At 48.9% G+C, this 13,704-nt stretch overlaps 7 protein-coding genes across 7 annotated transcripts; 3 read left to right on the top strand and 4 right to left on the bottom strand.

Moving 5' to 3' along the window:
• Window positions 1-1,351: 1,351 nt before the first annotated feature.
• Window positions 1,352-3,246, top strand: N7520_008180 (cytochrome P450; the record flags this gene model as incomplete). Its single annotated transcript, XM_057142114.1, has 7 exons — window positions 1,352-1,547; window positions 1,599-1,731; window positions 1,778-1,969; window positions 2,033-2,184; window positions 2,239-2,465; window positions 2,513-2,784; window positions 2,841-3,246. The coding sequence occupies 7 exons, from the start codon at window positions 1,352-1,354 to the stop codon at window positions 3,244-3,246; spliced, it is 1,578 nt and encodes a 525-aa protein (XP_056996120.1).
• Window positions 3,247-3,451: 205 nt separating this feature from the next.
• On the bottom strand, window positions 3,452-4,740 carry N7520_008179 (3-deoxy-7-phosphoheptulonate synthase; the record flags this gene model as incomplete). Its single annotated transcript, XM_057142113.1, has 4 exons — window positions 3,452-3,603; window positions 3,657-4,559; window positions 4,614-4,668; window positions 4,735-4,740. The coding sequence occupies 4 exons, from the start codon at window positions 4,738-4,740 to the stop codon at window positions 3,452-3,454; spliced, it is 1,116 nt and encodes a 371-aa protein (XP_056996119.1).
• Window positions 4,741-5,085: 345 nt separating this feature from the next.
• N7520_008178 (uncharacterized protein) lies at window positions 5,086-7,849 on the bottom strand (the record flags this gene model as incomplete). Its single annotated transcript, XM_057142112.1, has 2 exons — window positions 5,086-5,300; window positions 5,335-7,849. 2 exons carry the CDS (start codon window positions 7,847-7,849, stop codon window positions 5,086-5,088), a joined length of 2,730 nt encoding a protein of 909 aa, XP_056996118.1.
• A 246-nt stretch (window positions 7,850-8,095) lies between these two features.
• N7520_008177 (uncharacterized protein) lies at window positions 8,096-8,780 on the top strand (the record flags this gene model as incomplete). Its single annotated transcript, XM_057142111.1, has 2 exons — window positions 8,096-8,486; window positions 8,554-8,780. 2 exons carry the CDS (start codon window positions 8,096-8,098, stop codon window positions 8,778-8,780), a joined length of 618 nt encoding a protein of 205 aa, XP_056996117.1.
• A 517-nt stretch (window positions 8,781-9,297) lies between these two features.
• Window positions 9,298-10,575, top strand: N7520_008176 (uncharacterized protein; the record flags this gene model as incomplete). The annotated part of the gene is made up of 1 exon (XM_057142110.1): window positions 9,298-10,575. One exon carries the CDS (start codon window positions 9,298-9,300, stop codon window positions 10,573-10,575), a length of 1,278 nt encoding a protein of 425 aa, XP_056996116.1.
• A 438-nt stretch (window positions 10,576-11,013) lies between these two features.
• On the bottom strand, window positions 11,014-12,529 carry N7520_008175 (ubiquinol--cytochrome-c reductase catalytic subunit CYT1; the record flags this gene model as incomplete). The annotated part of the gene is made up of 6 exons (XM_057142109.1): window positions 11,014-11,282; window positions 11,339-11,736; window positions 11,793-11,855; window positions 11,974-12,131; window positions 12,244-12,415; window positions 12,501-12,529. The coding sequence occupies 6 exons, from the start codon at window positions 12,527-12,529 to the stop codon at window positions 11,014-11,016; spliced, it is 1,089 nt and encodes a 362-aa protein (XP_056996115.1).
• Window positions 12,530-13,177: 648 nt separating this feature from the next.
• N7520_008174 (uncharacterized protein) lies at window positions 13,178-13,573 on the bottom strand (the record flags this gene model as incomplete). Its single annotated transcript, XM_057142108.1, has 2 exons — window positions 13,178-13,338; window positions 13,468-13,573. The coding sequence occupies 2 exons, from the start codon at window positions 13,571-13,573 to the stop codon at window positions 13,178-13,180; spliced, it is 267 nt and encodes an 88-aa protein (XP_056996114.1).
• Window positions 13,574-13,704: the final 131 nt, after the last annotated feature.

Raw genomic sequence — 13,704 nt, 5'->3', positions numbered from 1 at the left:
CTGTCACGTACTTGATAATTCCGCCCACCCTTTTGCCTACCATTTTGCCCACCCCTTTGCCCACCCCTTTTGCTAAGCTACTAAAATGTTTCCCAGAAGAAAAAAAAAGCATTATAGAGAATTACTAGACTTGAAGCTGGCACTTAATGAAGATTGTAAGGGTGAAGAGGTACAATCAATTGAGATCAATTGAAGTTGTACAGAACCCTTGGAACGTCGAGAATTATTAAACTTCCAAGGTTTTGGTGCTTTGTGGTAAAATTGCCTGACAAGGAAATCTTCATGAAGAGATGAGAGAAATGATCCGTGGGTCCAGCCTCCAGACTCGGCAATCGCTCCAACGGGTCTCGGTATGCCGATCACTGGGGAGAGAACTATATCTCAAGCTGACAGTTCTTTTACATGTAATTAAACTTCCTTTGAGGAAGCTTCTTTCGGTAACAGGTTATCTGACAAAATAGTTCCGATGAGATTATGCTGGATCTTTGTTAAGCGCCTGATTGATGCCTTGTCGCCTCATATATAAGGCATCAACATGCATGTCAACTGGTAACTGTCCACGTGTTGACCTCGGCTAGTTAGTTAGATAACGCTAATCCGTCTACCTACTAAGTGGGGAGTCATTGACAACTCACCAGAGTGGATTGGTGTACCCTTTCGTGCCAAGAACGCATGGTTTGTCTGTCTCCGTTCGATCAAAGTATCAATGTAAGATCTGACCGAGTATTTAACCTTGGAACTGGTCAAATCAGGGATCGTAAAACATAGCATGTAGCTCAGAATCATATGCCTAATTCATTCTTAGCCCCTGGCTAGGTTCAAATGCCGTGGCAATGACACCTCAGCAGCTCCACACTTGTGGCCCGCCTACCTGCACTATGTTAGTAGCGCGATTGCTAATAGGAAACCTGTTCCCGTGCTAAATGAAAACTTTTTAACACACATTGGAGATAAGTGAAACTCGCGTACTAGTAGGTGAGGGAGATTATCCTCACGCCCATGTCTTTTATTACATTTGAATTTTTGGCTCGACCTTTCTCAACGCTAGCGAAGTTGTAAACAGGCTGCGCCATGTAACCCATCGAGGTGCATACCCGTTTAGGCGGATTACAGTGAGCTGATATTCCTAGAGACTACCCAAAGGTGGTATATCCCCCGTAGCTCCGCTATTTCATTATCTTAGTATGACCACTGGTTATTCATCGGTCTCCGAGCCTTTAAATGTCCCCGACGCCCCGATATTTTTGACGTTTCCCCAACCTTGGAATTTCAGGGGGAATCCATCATTTGAAAACTGGAGAGTCCGCGTCTAAGAAGTAGCGCAATCTGTTGACTGATTGCACCACATAGCATGGGATCCACCACCTTGGCAGTTCTTACTGCTGCTTTGGCTGTTTTCTTCATCATCCGGGCATTTACCTCAAAGCAAAAGCTCGCACAACTTCCTCCCGGCCCTAAAGGAAAGCCTTTAATCGGGAACCTGCTTGATCTCCCCGCACCAGGGAAACAAGAATGGCAACATTGGCTTCGGCATAAAGAGCTTTACGGTGACTGAGTAACACAGTATGAACACAAGCATCGTCACTGACTTCTTCCAGGTCCTTTAAGCTCAGTCACAGTCCTTGGTCAAACAGTGGTCATTATAAACGATCGACAACTTGCGGTTGAAATATTGGAAAAAAATTCGGCTAAGCATTCATCTCGCCCTCGCCTTGTCTTCGCAGATGAACTGTATGTTTTCTTCTACGGGCTCTTTTCCATAGCTAATCAGTGATAGCTCGGGATGGGGAAAAGCACCTGTGAGCCAGGATAACACAAGTCTTCTTCGGACGTATCGCCGTGCGATGGCCCGGACCATCGGAACACGAGCATCCGCATCCAAGTTTGATCAATTACTTATTGTGGAGACTCGCCGATTCCTGTGGCGTTTACTTGATTGTCCGCAAGACTTTCTACAACATATCAAAACGTGAGACATACCACCCTTGACAGAGTCTCCGATCGAATTCCAGTGCTAAAAGAAGCATAACAGTGCGGCGGGAGCATTCGTTTTGAAAATCACCTATGGGTATGATATTGTTCCTCACGGGAGAGATCCTCTGGTTAGTTTGGCCGATTTGGCACTCGACCAGTTCTCGTTGGCTGTAGTTCCCGGAGCATGGCTGGTAGATATGATTCCAGCATGTAAGTTCTCTAATAGTCACATTTGCAAATCCACTATCTGACAATGCGCTGCAGTGAAGTACATTCCAGAGTGGGCTCCAGGGGCAGGGTTTAAAAAGACAGCGCGCTATTATCTTGAAACCCTCACAAATCTCGTCAACCACCCTTTCAAGTTCACAAAGTACAAAATGAGCCAGGAGTCGCACGAAACATCATTCGTATCTGAGCTGCTCAGCCAGGGAGAGGACGAGGATATTACGAAATGGGCCGCTGCGGCACTATATGGTGGAGGAGCTGACACAGTAGGATCCCGGTCTCGTGCGTCGTTATCTTGCTAACATGGTACCAGACGGTGTCCGCTTTAGAAGGATTCTTCCTCGCGATGATCCTATTCCCAGAAATTCAGCGCAAAGCACAGGAAGAGATTGACCGTGTATTCGGTGAACCAACTTTGCCCACAGTCGCAGATCGGGAAAGACTGCCATATATCGACGCAGTCGTCAAAGAAACCCTCCGGTGGCACGTTGTCACTCCACTTGGAGTTCCGCATCGAACAGACGAAGATGATATCATCAATGGTTTCTTGATTCCGAAGAACGCCCTCTTACTGCCAAATATATGGTTCGCTCCCCAACCTTTCAACCCGCGCGATAAAAATTAATTAACGAGCTTGCCAGGTCTTTCAATCACGATCCTGCAGTATATCATGAGCCATCGGAGTTCCGACCTGAACGGTATCTCGCCGAAGAGGGACGGGATACTGAGCCCGATCCACACAACACGAGCTTCGGCTATGGACGACGTCTCTGTCCAGGGCGCATCGTTGCCGACACATCTCTATTTCTGACAATCGCAAATACGTTGGCGACCTTCAATATAACCAAGTCGATTGGGCAAGATGGCCAGGAAATTGAGCCACCTGTCGACTTCACGCCGGGGATTATCAGTCACCCGGTACCTTATGAGTGCAAATTTTCCCCACGGAGTGAGAAGCACAAAGAGTTGATTCTGGAATTTGAGCGCAAAACTCCATTCGAGAATAGCGATGCGGAAGCTCTAAGCGAGGCTCTCAATCGTATTTAAGATAGTCACGATAACGCAGAAATATTACCATCGTCTTCAAATATTAGATTCCAAGAAATTCAATAAAGAAGCAATAGATATAATAATATCATTCAATAACTTTTTCCTAAGGTCACTGACACAGTACGCTGGTCATATGCCAGGTGTCATTAAAAGGTGATAGTAACAACATTATAGCAGAAAAAAAAACAGCTGTTGGCATCGCTTAGTTACCGGTCAATTTTTGCCGGCGAGCGCGCACAGACTGTGCCAAAACCTCCAGGACAGATTCAGTATCCTCCCAGTTAATGCAAGCATCGGTAATGCTGACACCGTACTTCAGGCCAGCCTTGCCCTCTGGCGGAACCTTCTGGGCACCTGCTAATCGTTAATATAAAGTAATAAAAGATTAAGATTAGATTTAGACGTACCTTCGTTGATATTACTCTCAATCATGACACCCATGATAGCGGTCTCACCCGCAGCAATCTGTTCAGCGAGCACAGCAGCAACCTTAGGTTGGTTCTTGTGGTTCTTTTCAGAGTTCCCGTGACTGCAGTCTACCATTAGACGAGGTGCAAGTCCCTTAGCTTCGAGCTTACTCTTAGCATCGGCGATGCTAGCAGAATCATAGTTGGGACCCCTCTTGCCGCCGCGCAGAATCACGAAGCAGTCAGGGTTACCGACAGTGCCCACAATGGAGACAACACCAGGCTTGGTAACAGATAGGAAGTGGTGAGGGTGCTTGACGGAGCCAATGGCATCGACCGCGACATCCAGTGAACCGTCCGTGCCGTTCTTGAAGCCGACAGGGAAGGACAGACCCGAGGACAGCTCACGGTGGACCTGAGACTCAGTGGTGCGGGCACCGACGGCGCCGACGGACAAACAATCGGCCAAGAATTGTGGAGAGATAGTATCAAGCATCTCACTGGCAATGGGCATACCCTTGTCGGTCAGATCAACGAAGAGCTGACGTGATGTGCGCAAACCCTTGTTAATCTTGAAGCTGTTGTCGATATCCGGGTCGTTGATCAGACCCTTCCAGCCAACTGTAGTGCGAGGCTTCTCCAGGTAAGAGCGCATAACAATCAACAGGTCATCTGTGTATTTCTCCTTCAGCTTCATCAGGCGGTCGCAGTATTCCAGGGCCATATCCGGATCGTGAATTGAGCACGGTCCAACGACGACCATCAAGCGCTCCTTCTTGTCGGTGCCATGGACAATTGCAACTGCTTCATCACGACCCTGTAGCACAGTCTTTCGTGACTTCTCTGTCATGGCGATCTCATGTTGGAGAACGTTGGGCGCGGTGAGGGGATTGTAGCCAGCAACTATGTGGGGAGTTAGTGCAGCTCCAATTGAGGTCGGAACGAAGGGTCACTTACTTCGCGAGTCTTCCAAGTGGCTGTGGTTGCCCACATTAGGGTTTTCAATGAAGAACTAGAGTCGTCGGGGTCAATAACTCCTCAAGGGCCAGATCATATTGTCATAGAGGGGCGGACTCACCGACATGGCGGGGCTAAAATGATTGACGCAATTGGTGAGGAATTGAGAGCTCGGAAGATCGGACAAAAAAGCAGAAAGGTGGTTTTATGTGGGAACAAGTAATTGAGGAAAGAAACAAGAATAAAATTAGGATGCCATATAAATAAGAATTCTCCCGTCAATAAAACGTAACGAAAGCAACATGGTATGAGTCAACGGGGAAATGGCCCCACGTGATTACCCTCGGTGAACTCGGTGAACCGGAGCCAATCCCAATCACCGCATCCGCATTAACAAATGCCTAGACTAACAATGTGAAAAATAAAATCCATACTGTACTCCGCGTAATGACGTGGTCCCCACTTTGTTCCACTATCCCCCTTGCACCCGATGATCCAGGTCTTGTAGACCCTCAACTAGTTCTTGGCAAATCTGTCGATGTTGCTCCTTCACCGCCTTCATCTGCTGTTGGTAAAGTCCCACGCGGACTTGCTGTGCGTGGAAAAGATCATCGAGGATGCAATTGCATCCCTGTCGATAGATTTGAAGTACCTGACGGATCGTCTCTTGTTCTGCTGTAAGCTGGTCTGACAAGCGCTGTTATCGTATTAGCCTAAGCACAAGATGCTCCCTCGCATTCAATTTGACTTGCTTGATTCGTTTCCAACAACAGATCGTGGGCACTTTTTTGAGCACTTTGTAGAGCTGAAATCCAATCCTGAGGGTTAGAGTCATTCGATTGAGATAATTGATGAGCTTCAGGGGCCATTCGGAGGGGACCAGAGTATTCTGTAGACAAGGGCATCACTACATGCTGGGCGTCGTGTGCCTGCGGCTTTTCAGTGGATATCTGATTGGGGCCTGGTTTGACTTCTGCAGCCCGATTTTGACTCACACCATGAGCGTCTCGCTCTGGTATCATCGAGTCACCTGAAGGTGGAATGAAAGATGTCGAGATTGGGTCCGCCGATGACTGTTTTCCATTTTGGCCAGGGACTTCACTGTTGCCACCAGTGCTGGAATTTTCCTTGGGCGGAGGCAATTGGGTTCTGCTTTTCTTCATCGATGCTGTTTGGAAGCCATACTCCATGAACATATCGCGCTGGTATTTTGACCATGTCAGTTCGTCGTCTGAGCTGTCTAGAGAAGATGCATTCGAGTCTTCGTTGTAGTTACTGGAACTGGAGTCGGGCATCTCAATATCGGTGAGCAAATGGACATCTTTAAGTGGGCTTTGAGATTTGTGGGCCGTCAGGTTCGCCTGCAGCATGCGCCTAGGGCTACCGTTTGAATCGACTATACTGCTTCTTGGACCCGTCTTGAGACCCCCGAAAATCGAAACCCTGCTTTGAATGGGGGTTTGCAGGCTTAGAAGCGGCTTCTCGGATTCGGGAGTATGGCGAGTTCCGCGGTCTCTGCCTCGGGAAATTGCAGCTGTGAAACCTTCTCTTCCTACCTCTGGTGAGTTTTGCGATGAGCTATCTGTGTCATGTTCTGGGACATCTCCAGGGAGCTGGGTGGCACCTGGGCGAGGTTCCTCCGTCAGATCGACACTTTTTAAGGAAACCTGTTCACGCTGTGCTTGAAGACAATTTGGAGTTGCATGGCGGTCACTGAATCCATCACTGCCAACTTTGATGTGCGCCAAGTCTCCACCAATCAAGGATCCTTGGGGCTTCGTATCAATTTGGAGTCCGCCGGTGTTGCAAGGATTCGCCATATCTAATGGTACTGTTGTTGCATGAGCCATTTGCAGCGTTCCTGGCAATCCGTGACCTTGTTGTCTCATGTCAAGGCTTGTTTGTGTCTGTTGGATGACCTTCAGGTCTTGGCTTTGAGACTCATCACGAATGGACATGCGTGAAGACCGACCAGCTCTTTTGTGAGCACAATGCAAGGTGGTCTCAACAGCAGGCTGAAGTTGAGAGTGCAACTGTACTCCATGGAGCGCATCGACGAGCTTCTGAGCGACAGTTTTTCCTCTCCCATCAATGCTTCTTCCAACCACCCGGTAAGTCTCCCCTCTAAGCACGTCAATACCATAGTCTGAGCTGCTGGTTTCAGATACTACTGGCGAGCTCGTTATTTCAATGATCTCATGTTGATGACCAGCTGATCCATCCTGACAAATATTGTGTGCCTTTGGAACGGACGATGCAACTTCGAGTTCATTTCGTGTGTCAACTTCTTGTGACTGTTCACCTGGCATCGACTTAGCCTTTATCATGAAATCGATTGGCTTTGTTTGTAATGTTTTGGCCGGATCCGTGATCAGTGAAGTCAATGGCAACTCAGCCCGCTGATTGCTTTCTCTCCTGATGTTAGCTTCGCCTTTCGCAGGTTTTCTCCGCTTCTCGGAATTTATTTGGGCGTTTGATGCTTTTCGTTTGAGACTCGACCTCTCTTCATCCCCCATGGATTCGGAGTCTCGAGTAGAACCAAAGTTTGCTTCGCCATCACTACTCGCTTTGGTCGACTTCTCGTCGTCTGTTGGCCGCAGATCCTCATTCCAATCCACTTCGGTCTTGAGGTGATGAGTATATTTTTTCCCGGCAGAAAGCTTCCCTCGAGGCTCTGGGTTCCGTGGCAGTGAGAGTGTCAGACGCCGGAATCTGCTCTCTGGCTGGACTAATGCAGTGTGAATTTTAGAAAATTCGTTTCTTGTACTATCATTGATTTGCCGCTTGCTGTCCCGATCTTTCTTGGCAGCTGAAACATCACCATTGGTGTCAATGACGGTTTCGTGTTGAACGTCAACGCCAATTCTCGAGGTTGAGCGAATGTGGTACGTATCGATTATCACTTTGGCTGAATCGAGCTTCTGCAGTATGGGATCAGTATCTTTTGATTTGAGCTGCTGTGGTGCCTTCGGGATTGCGTGCTTGGTGGCAGCACGGCACGAATCAGCGGCACCATCCTCGCGCAGCAATTGGGGTGGGTCTTTCACATGTGGCAGCGTAGCTAAATTCAACTTCTGTTGGGGACCTCTTGTGCTTCGTCGACCCTTTTCCGACTTTCCTGGGCCCGTTGTGCTCTTCATCTTCAATCTTGGACCTGGTAACTCCTCTGTTGTAGAGTGTTGAGCTTTCCCTTTGGCACTCCGGCTAGCCCGTCGTAATGCTCCGTTATTCACCATGTTGGATTCCCAGTTCCGGCTCGTTGAAAAAAATCGGTATGGGAGAGCTTGATACTTGTCTGATTGCAAAAGGGGTTCCACTTTTGCATTCACTTTTGCATCACTTTGGTGGTCACTGTGTCGTAATTTGGGTATACATCCGCTTCTCAAATAGGGATCACACAGATCTGATATTCTTCCTTCCAGATGTCGCTTCCCACTCGCACCTTCCTTTTGAACTCAGCACAATATTTGAAATCGCCCAATATGTCTTACCTGTTCCAGTCGTTTTGTTTCGTTTCCACGACTCATCATCTTTGGGACCCCACAATAGATCCATCGTCAACCCGTTCTCTTGATGAAACAACACAGCAATCATCCGAACCCGACATACCTGGCAATCAAAACCGCGTTCAAATACGCAGCCATCCTGATGAACCTCCAGTCCCTAGTACGGCCTCGATGAAAAATGGACAGCTCCCACCACACTATCTGCGGATGTCTGGCACGTACTATTTATCACCTTATAGCGACGCTGAAGATCTCTGTCTTCTCTATGCAACAGTTCCCCATCTTAGTGCCCCGGGCACCAGGGGACTAGGTGATCAAGAGCTAGGGCGTGGACAGGAACATACCAACAATAGCGAAGAACAAGGTGGTATGCATATTGTGACCAACCCAGTTTTCTTCTTCATCTGCAATACTAATAAATATACTGCATACAGCCACGCCAACCCACCCCAGAGAAACAATCGATCCTCGTGAGAAGAAACAGCTGCAGTGCAAATGGGAAGGGTGCGATCACCCTCCCTTCGATGAGAAAAGCGAGATCTTACAACATATCAGCGCCCGACATCTATTAGAAGTGAAATACCATTGTCGGCACGCTTATTGCAACAAGGCTTACAAGACCAAGGCAGGGTTATTGAAACACAACGAAGATGACCATTGAGATTTGGAGGACCCCTATTGCTTGCTCGTTTTTTGCTAACCGCTTTCCTGTATTATCATACACACACGGTTGGTCAATTATCTTTGTCGGTTGTGCTACTATTATTACCTTGCAACTCACCAAGTGACAATCTGCCATACTCTACAGTCAACCTATACAACGGTGCATTCAAAAACCGAGGAAATTACCAAATATACTGCATTTCCCCAATCTTGAAATTTTTTCTGGAAGCCTCTCGAGTGAAACCTAGAAAAGGAACTCGGCATCAGGAGTTCCGTACACCCCGGTCAGGTACACCAATTGCCCCGTTCCCCGATTAATAATCGCGGTAGGTGGCTGAACAATGCCTGTGGTTCGTTCTCAATGGGGTCCACCCGGACTAAATGCATCAATCTGGCCGATCGAAGCGCCTGAGAACCGGATTTATATAGCCATGGATCTGCCCATGACTAACATTCTCCCACTATCTAGGTTCTCGTTGTCAGGCGATTCTTGACATCGCATTTGGACCCCCAAAATGACCCCCAATTCTACCCCAAATGCTAACGACGAGGAGGCCGCTTCTCCATCTGAACGCCGATTTAGCGCGGTCGAGCCTCTAGACCGACTCCATGCAACCCTCCCTGCAGTCCCACACCAAGCTGCCAACCTCGATATCCGTTCAATCCCTACCACCTCTGCTGAACGCCGTCGAGCTTCAAACCTCGATTTGTCCCGGGATCAGGATGTTCAACTCCCAGAGAAAATCGCAGTGCAAGAGGACAGTAGGGAGGGCTTGCCGAAAGCATATTCTGAGGAAACAGTACTGTATCTCGCATACGGGTCGAATCTGGCAGCGAAGACATTCCTGGGCATGCGTGGGATCAAACCGATCTCGAAAATCCCCGTCCTGGTGCCAGATCTGCGTCTCACATTCGATCTTCCAGGAATTCCCTACGCTGAACCCTGTTTCGCAGGCACCCATTTCCGCAATGTTGATGTTGCATCCGATCCAGACTCCGAATCCGAGGTCGATATTCCTGATGACGAGAAACTCCTCACGGAGAGCGAGTTCTTATCGGAGGAAGCGTCGCTCCTGGCTCGATCAATGGAAACACGTGGGGCTGTTTTTCACGAGCGAAAATGGCATAAACCTCTCGTCGGTGTTGTTTACGAGGTCACACTGAGGGATTATGCCAAGATTATCGCGACAGAGGGCGGCGGCCGTGGATACAGGGATGTAGTCGTCGACTGCTACCCCTTCTCAGAAAACTACAAATCCACGGACCCAGTCCCAGATCACCCGACTACCCAGCGCTTCAAGACACATACCCTTCTATCACCGGCAGCGGATGATGAACGGAAGAGAATATATGCATCTAAGAGTATCGAACCCTACACAGCAAGCAAGTCTTGCCCGGCGTCCTCGATATTCGGGGATATCGAGCCGCACATGCGTCCAGACCCGGAGTATGCGCAACCTTCTGCCCGCTACCTGGGATTGCTTATTACTGGTAGTGAAGAACATGATCTACCTGTATCATATCGTGAATATCTTTCGAGTATTCATTCCTATCACATCACTACCTTCCGGCAGAAGATTGGAAAGGTTGGCTTTCTTGCTTTCTGGGGACCGCCTATTCTCTTGACACTACAGCTTTCCAAGGTCTTTGCTGGTCCTGATGGACGCATCCCGCCGTGGCTGGCTGGGGTGGCGAATCTCTTGTTTTCTAAGATGTGGAAAAGCTATGATTATACCTTTAAGCCGTTGTTTGGGGATGGCGAGAGGACTATTGAAGATATTCCGTCCTTGTGATATGATTCTTGATCTGGCATGATTTCAGGCACCAAATCTCACCGGCATGCGCATAATGGAGCGGAGTTGCAATATTGTATTCACTCAAATATAAAAGTCCGAAGATATCAACTTTTGATCTCCCATATACTAGTCTCATATGTGCACGGCGATTCAAACGAAACAGCTGCATTCACAAAGGAAATTAAATTCGGTTGACTCCTCCAGCACAATTTTCGAAGGGCAAAAAAAGAGAATATCTAGGATACAGATACATGTGCCGGGAGTGTTCTAACAAAACAAGGGCCGCAACCCTAGACACAAAAAAAAACAGATGACAAGAGATTTCTCCCTGGCGACATAACACACGGGGGGCAACAGTATAGAAAATGCCCAATGGGTCACGTATCCTCGTTAACCTCTCCCATTTTCCAACTTATATGGTTTCTTGAATGGCGTTTAACGGCGGGGGGCGATAGGAGGGCTGTACACGATCTTGCGAGACTTGATCGGGGCCCACTTGTAGCGCTTGACCCAGATGCTGATGGCGGTCAGACCAGTCAGGAGAACAATGGCCTTGACACCCATCTTCTTGCGGTCGTCCATCTCGGGCTCGGCGGCCCAGTTCAGGAACTCGGTAACATCCTTGGCCATCTGAGAGGTGGTAGCGGGAGTGCCGTCCTCGTACTCGACAACACCGTCGAACAGAACACGACCCATAGCAATACCTATGATTCAATTAATAACCAATTCACGAAGATAGGGCCTGATTATTTTCACGTACCGGTACCGGGGAAGTAGGGGTTGAAGTTCATGCCCTCGGCAACGCTGGCACCGGCGGGAGCCTCATCGGGGTAACCGGTCAACAGGTTGAAGACGTAGTTGCAACCACCGTGACGGCCCTTGATGATCAAGCTGAGATCCGGGGGCAGAGCACCGCCGTTGGAAGCACGAGCAGCCTCGTCGTTCTTGTAGGGGGGAGGGATGTAGTCGGAAAGCTTTCCGGGACGCTTCTCGATCTCGCCCTCGTTGTTGGGCTCAGTGTCGTACTCGTTCTCCTCGGCCATGGCCTTCATCTCATCAACAGTGTGCATGACACCGACCATTGAGCGCCAGGGAACACGGGTCAGGGAGTGGCAAGAAGCGCAGACCTCACGGTAGACCTGGAAACCACGGCGGAGACTGATGAAAATGTTAGCTTCGATGGGGGTGGCTGGGCCGGTCATATCGGGACTCACGCAGCGTGGTCGAAAGTCTTGTTGAAGCGCTGGTGCACCCAGGGGTACTGAGTAGCGTGAAGACTGAATTCAAATCCAAGTATTAGCTCAATCGTTCCTCGATAACCTGATCGCACAATCCTGAGCTCGGGGCACCGGAGGCAACCAGATATGGGTCATCTCGATCATCGATTAGACTCACCCCTCCTCAGCAGGTGTCATAGCGAAGGCCTCCTGGCCATAGAGATGGTAGTACCATGCGGCGGAACCGGCAGCCGCGGCGGTTGCGAGCGAGGCAGTGAGGGTGAGGTGGAAGGGGGAGCTAGCGGCCTCGGCACCGGCGGCGGTGGAAGAAGCACGCTGTCAAAAGAATTAGCCAAAAAACCTTTCAATGGCCGTAGCGAGGATTAGCGAAGCGATTGTCCTCATCGATGAGGCTCAATGGGACTGATTGGGGGTGTTGGCAGCGTACCGTAGACTTGCCGAGCGATTGGCGTGCGATGGCCCGGGAGGGCACGCGCAGGAGGGTACGGGCCAGCATGTCGAATTCAAACCCTCCGATCAACGAGTTGATGGATGGGAAGGGATTGGATCGCAAAAGCGGGAAGAGGGGGGAGGGGAGGGGTTGGTAGCAGGGAGAAGTGCTAGAAGTGATGCGAGTTGAAGTTCAGAAGGTTCAAGTTTCTCGCGGGAAAATGGGGTGTAAAACCCTCGTTCTGATTGGCCCACACAACCCGCTCGGTGAAAACCGCGATCATTCGGAACAGCTGTCGGCTCACTGCTATATCTTTTCTTTTTCTTCTTTTATTGAAGAAGTACAACTCTTCACTGGAAAGACTACATTGACAATGCTAATACTACTAGACCATCCCGATTCGCATTGTCCAATGCCCCCCTGTGACCGTTGATGCCTTCTCCACCCGACGCACCCGAATCCAGCGACGCTATGATTGGTCAGGCCTCGCCCTGTTTGGGAAATCATAATTGACCACATACAAACCTCATCAAGGACAAGGAACATAAACAGAACGAAATATCAATGGTCTACCTACAGAGATACCTACGTACGTAGTTTTCCGTTCACGGCAGCCCCTGAGCGACATTCTGGAACGAAAACCACCATCACAGACCTCACACAATGAGAAAAACAGACACCTTGATGGATTGGATGAAGGCTGGGGAATCCATCTACGAGGACTTCCAACACAGTGTTGAACAGGGGTTAGGGATAAACACAGAAAGTTAGGAGTAAAGCATGATGTCTTCATTCGCTCATTGGGTATCCCTGATCATCATCTGAAGCACTCAGTCATTTCCACATGGTGCCCCAGGCATCTCGTTCTTTCATAACCTCAATCCCGCAATATTTTGTCACAATTGCAGAAGTGACCAGTACTCTCCTCCGCCTACCGCTCCGCCCAGGCTGTATAAATCGCCTCCAGAATTAGAAGCCGCCCATCCAGAGCCTCAAGCCTTGCGGAAATCCAGAATCGGCGCTGATCGAGAGGCCGCAAAGTCACGGGGACCATCAGGTCCAGCTGACTGGATACTGAATCTCTGGAAGTGACTATCGGCAATAGTATACAAATGAGTAACTCAGGTCACAAAGGGGCTTGCGGTATCTGCACATGTGCTAGTATCCAGAAATTTGTAGCGTGTAGGGGATCATGGAGAAGAAATAAAGCTGTGTCCTTACCTGCTTCACCATCTTGGTCCTCATTTGTAGGCTCATCTTTGCTAGTCTCGTCCGTGCCAGTTTTACTGGCCTTCCTTGCTTTGATGTTCGACTTCCACCTGGCCATCTTTGCCTTCCAATCAGCTACTTTTTTCTGTTCTCTTTTCTGTTTTCTTTTCTTTGCTCTTTTCTTTGCCTTTTTGGCGACTTGTTCCTATAATTTCATGTTAATTTGTTTCATATTATCATTGTAAAAGA

This window comes from Penicillium odoratum, assembly GCF_028828045.1.
Source record: "Penicillium odoratum strain IBT 22623 chromosome Unknown utg000005l_segment0_segment0, whole genome shotgun sequence".
NCBI classification, from domain to species: Eukaryota; Fungi; Ascomycota; class Eurotiomycetes; order Eurotiales; family Aspergillaceae; genus Penicillium; species Penicillium odoratum.
The sequence above is the reverse complement of the archived record's forward strand: the minus strand, read 5'-3'. Positions and strand labels throughout refer to the sequence as shown.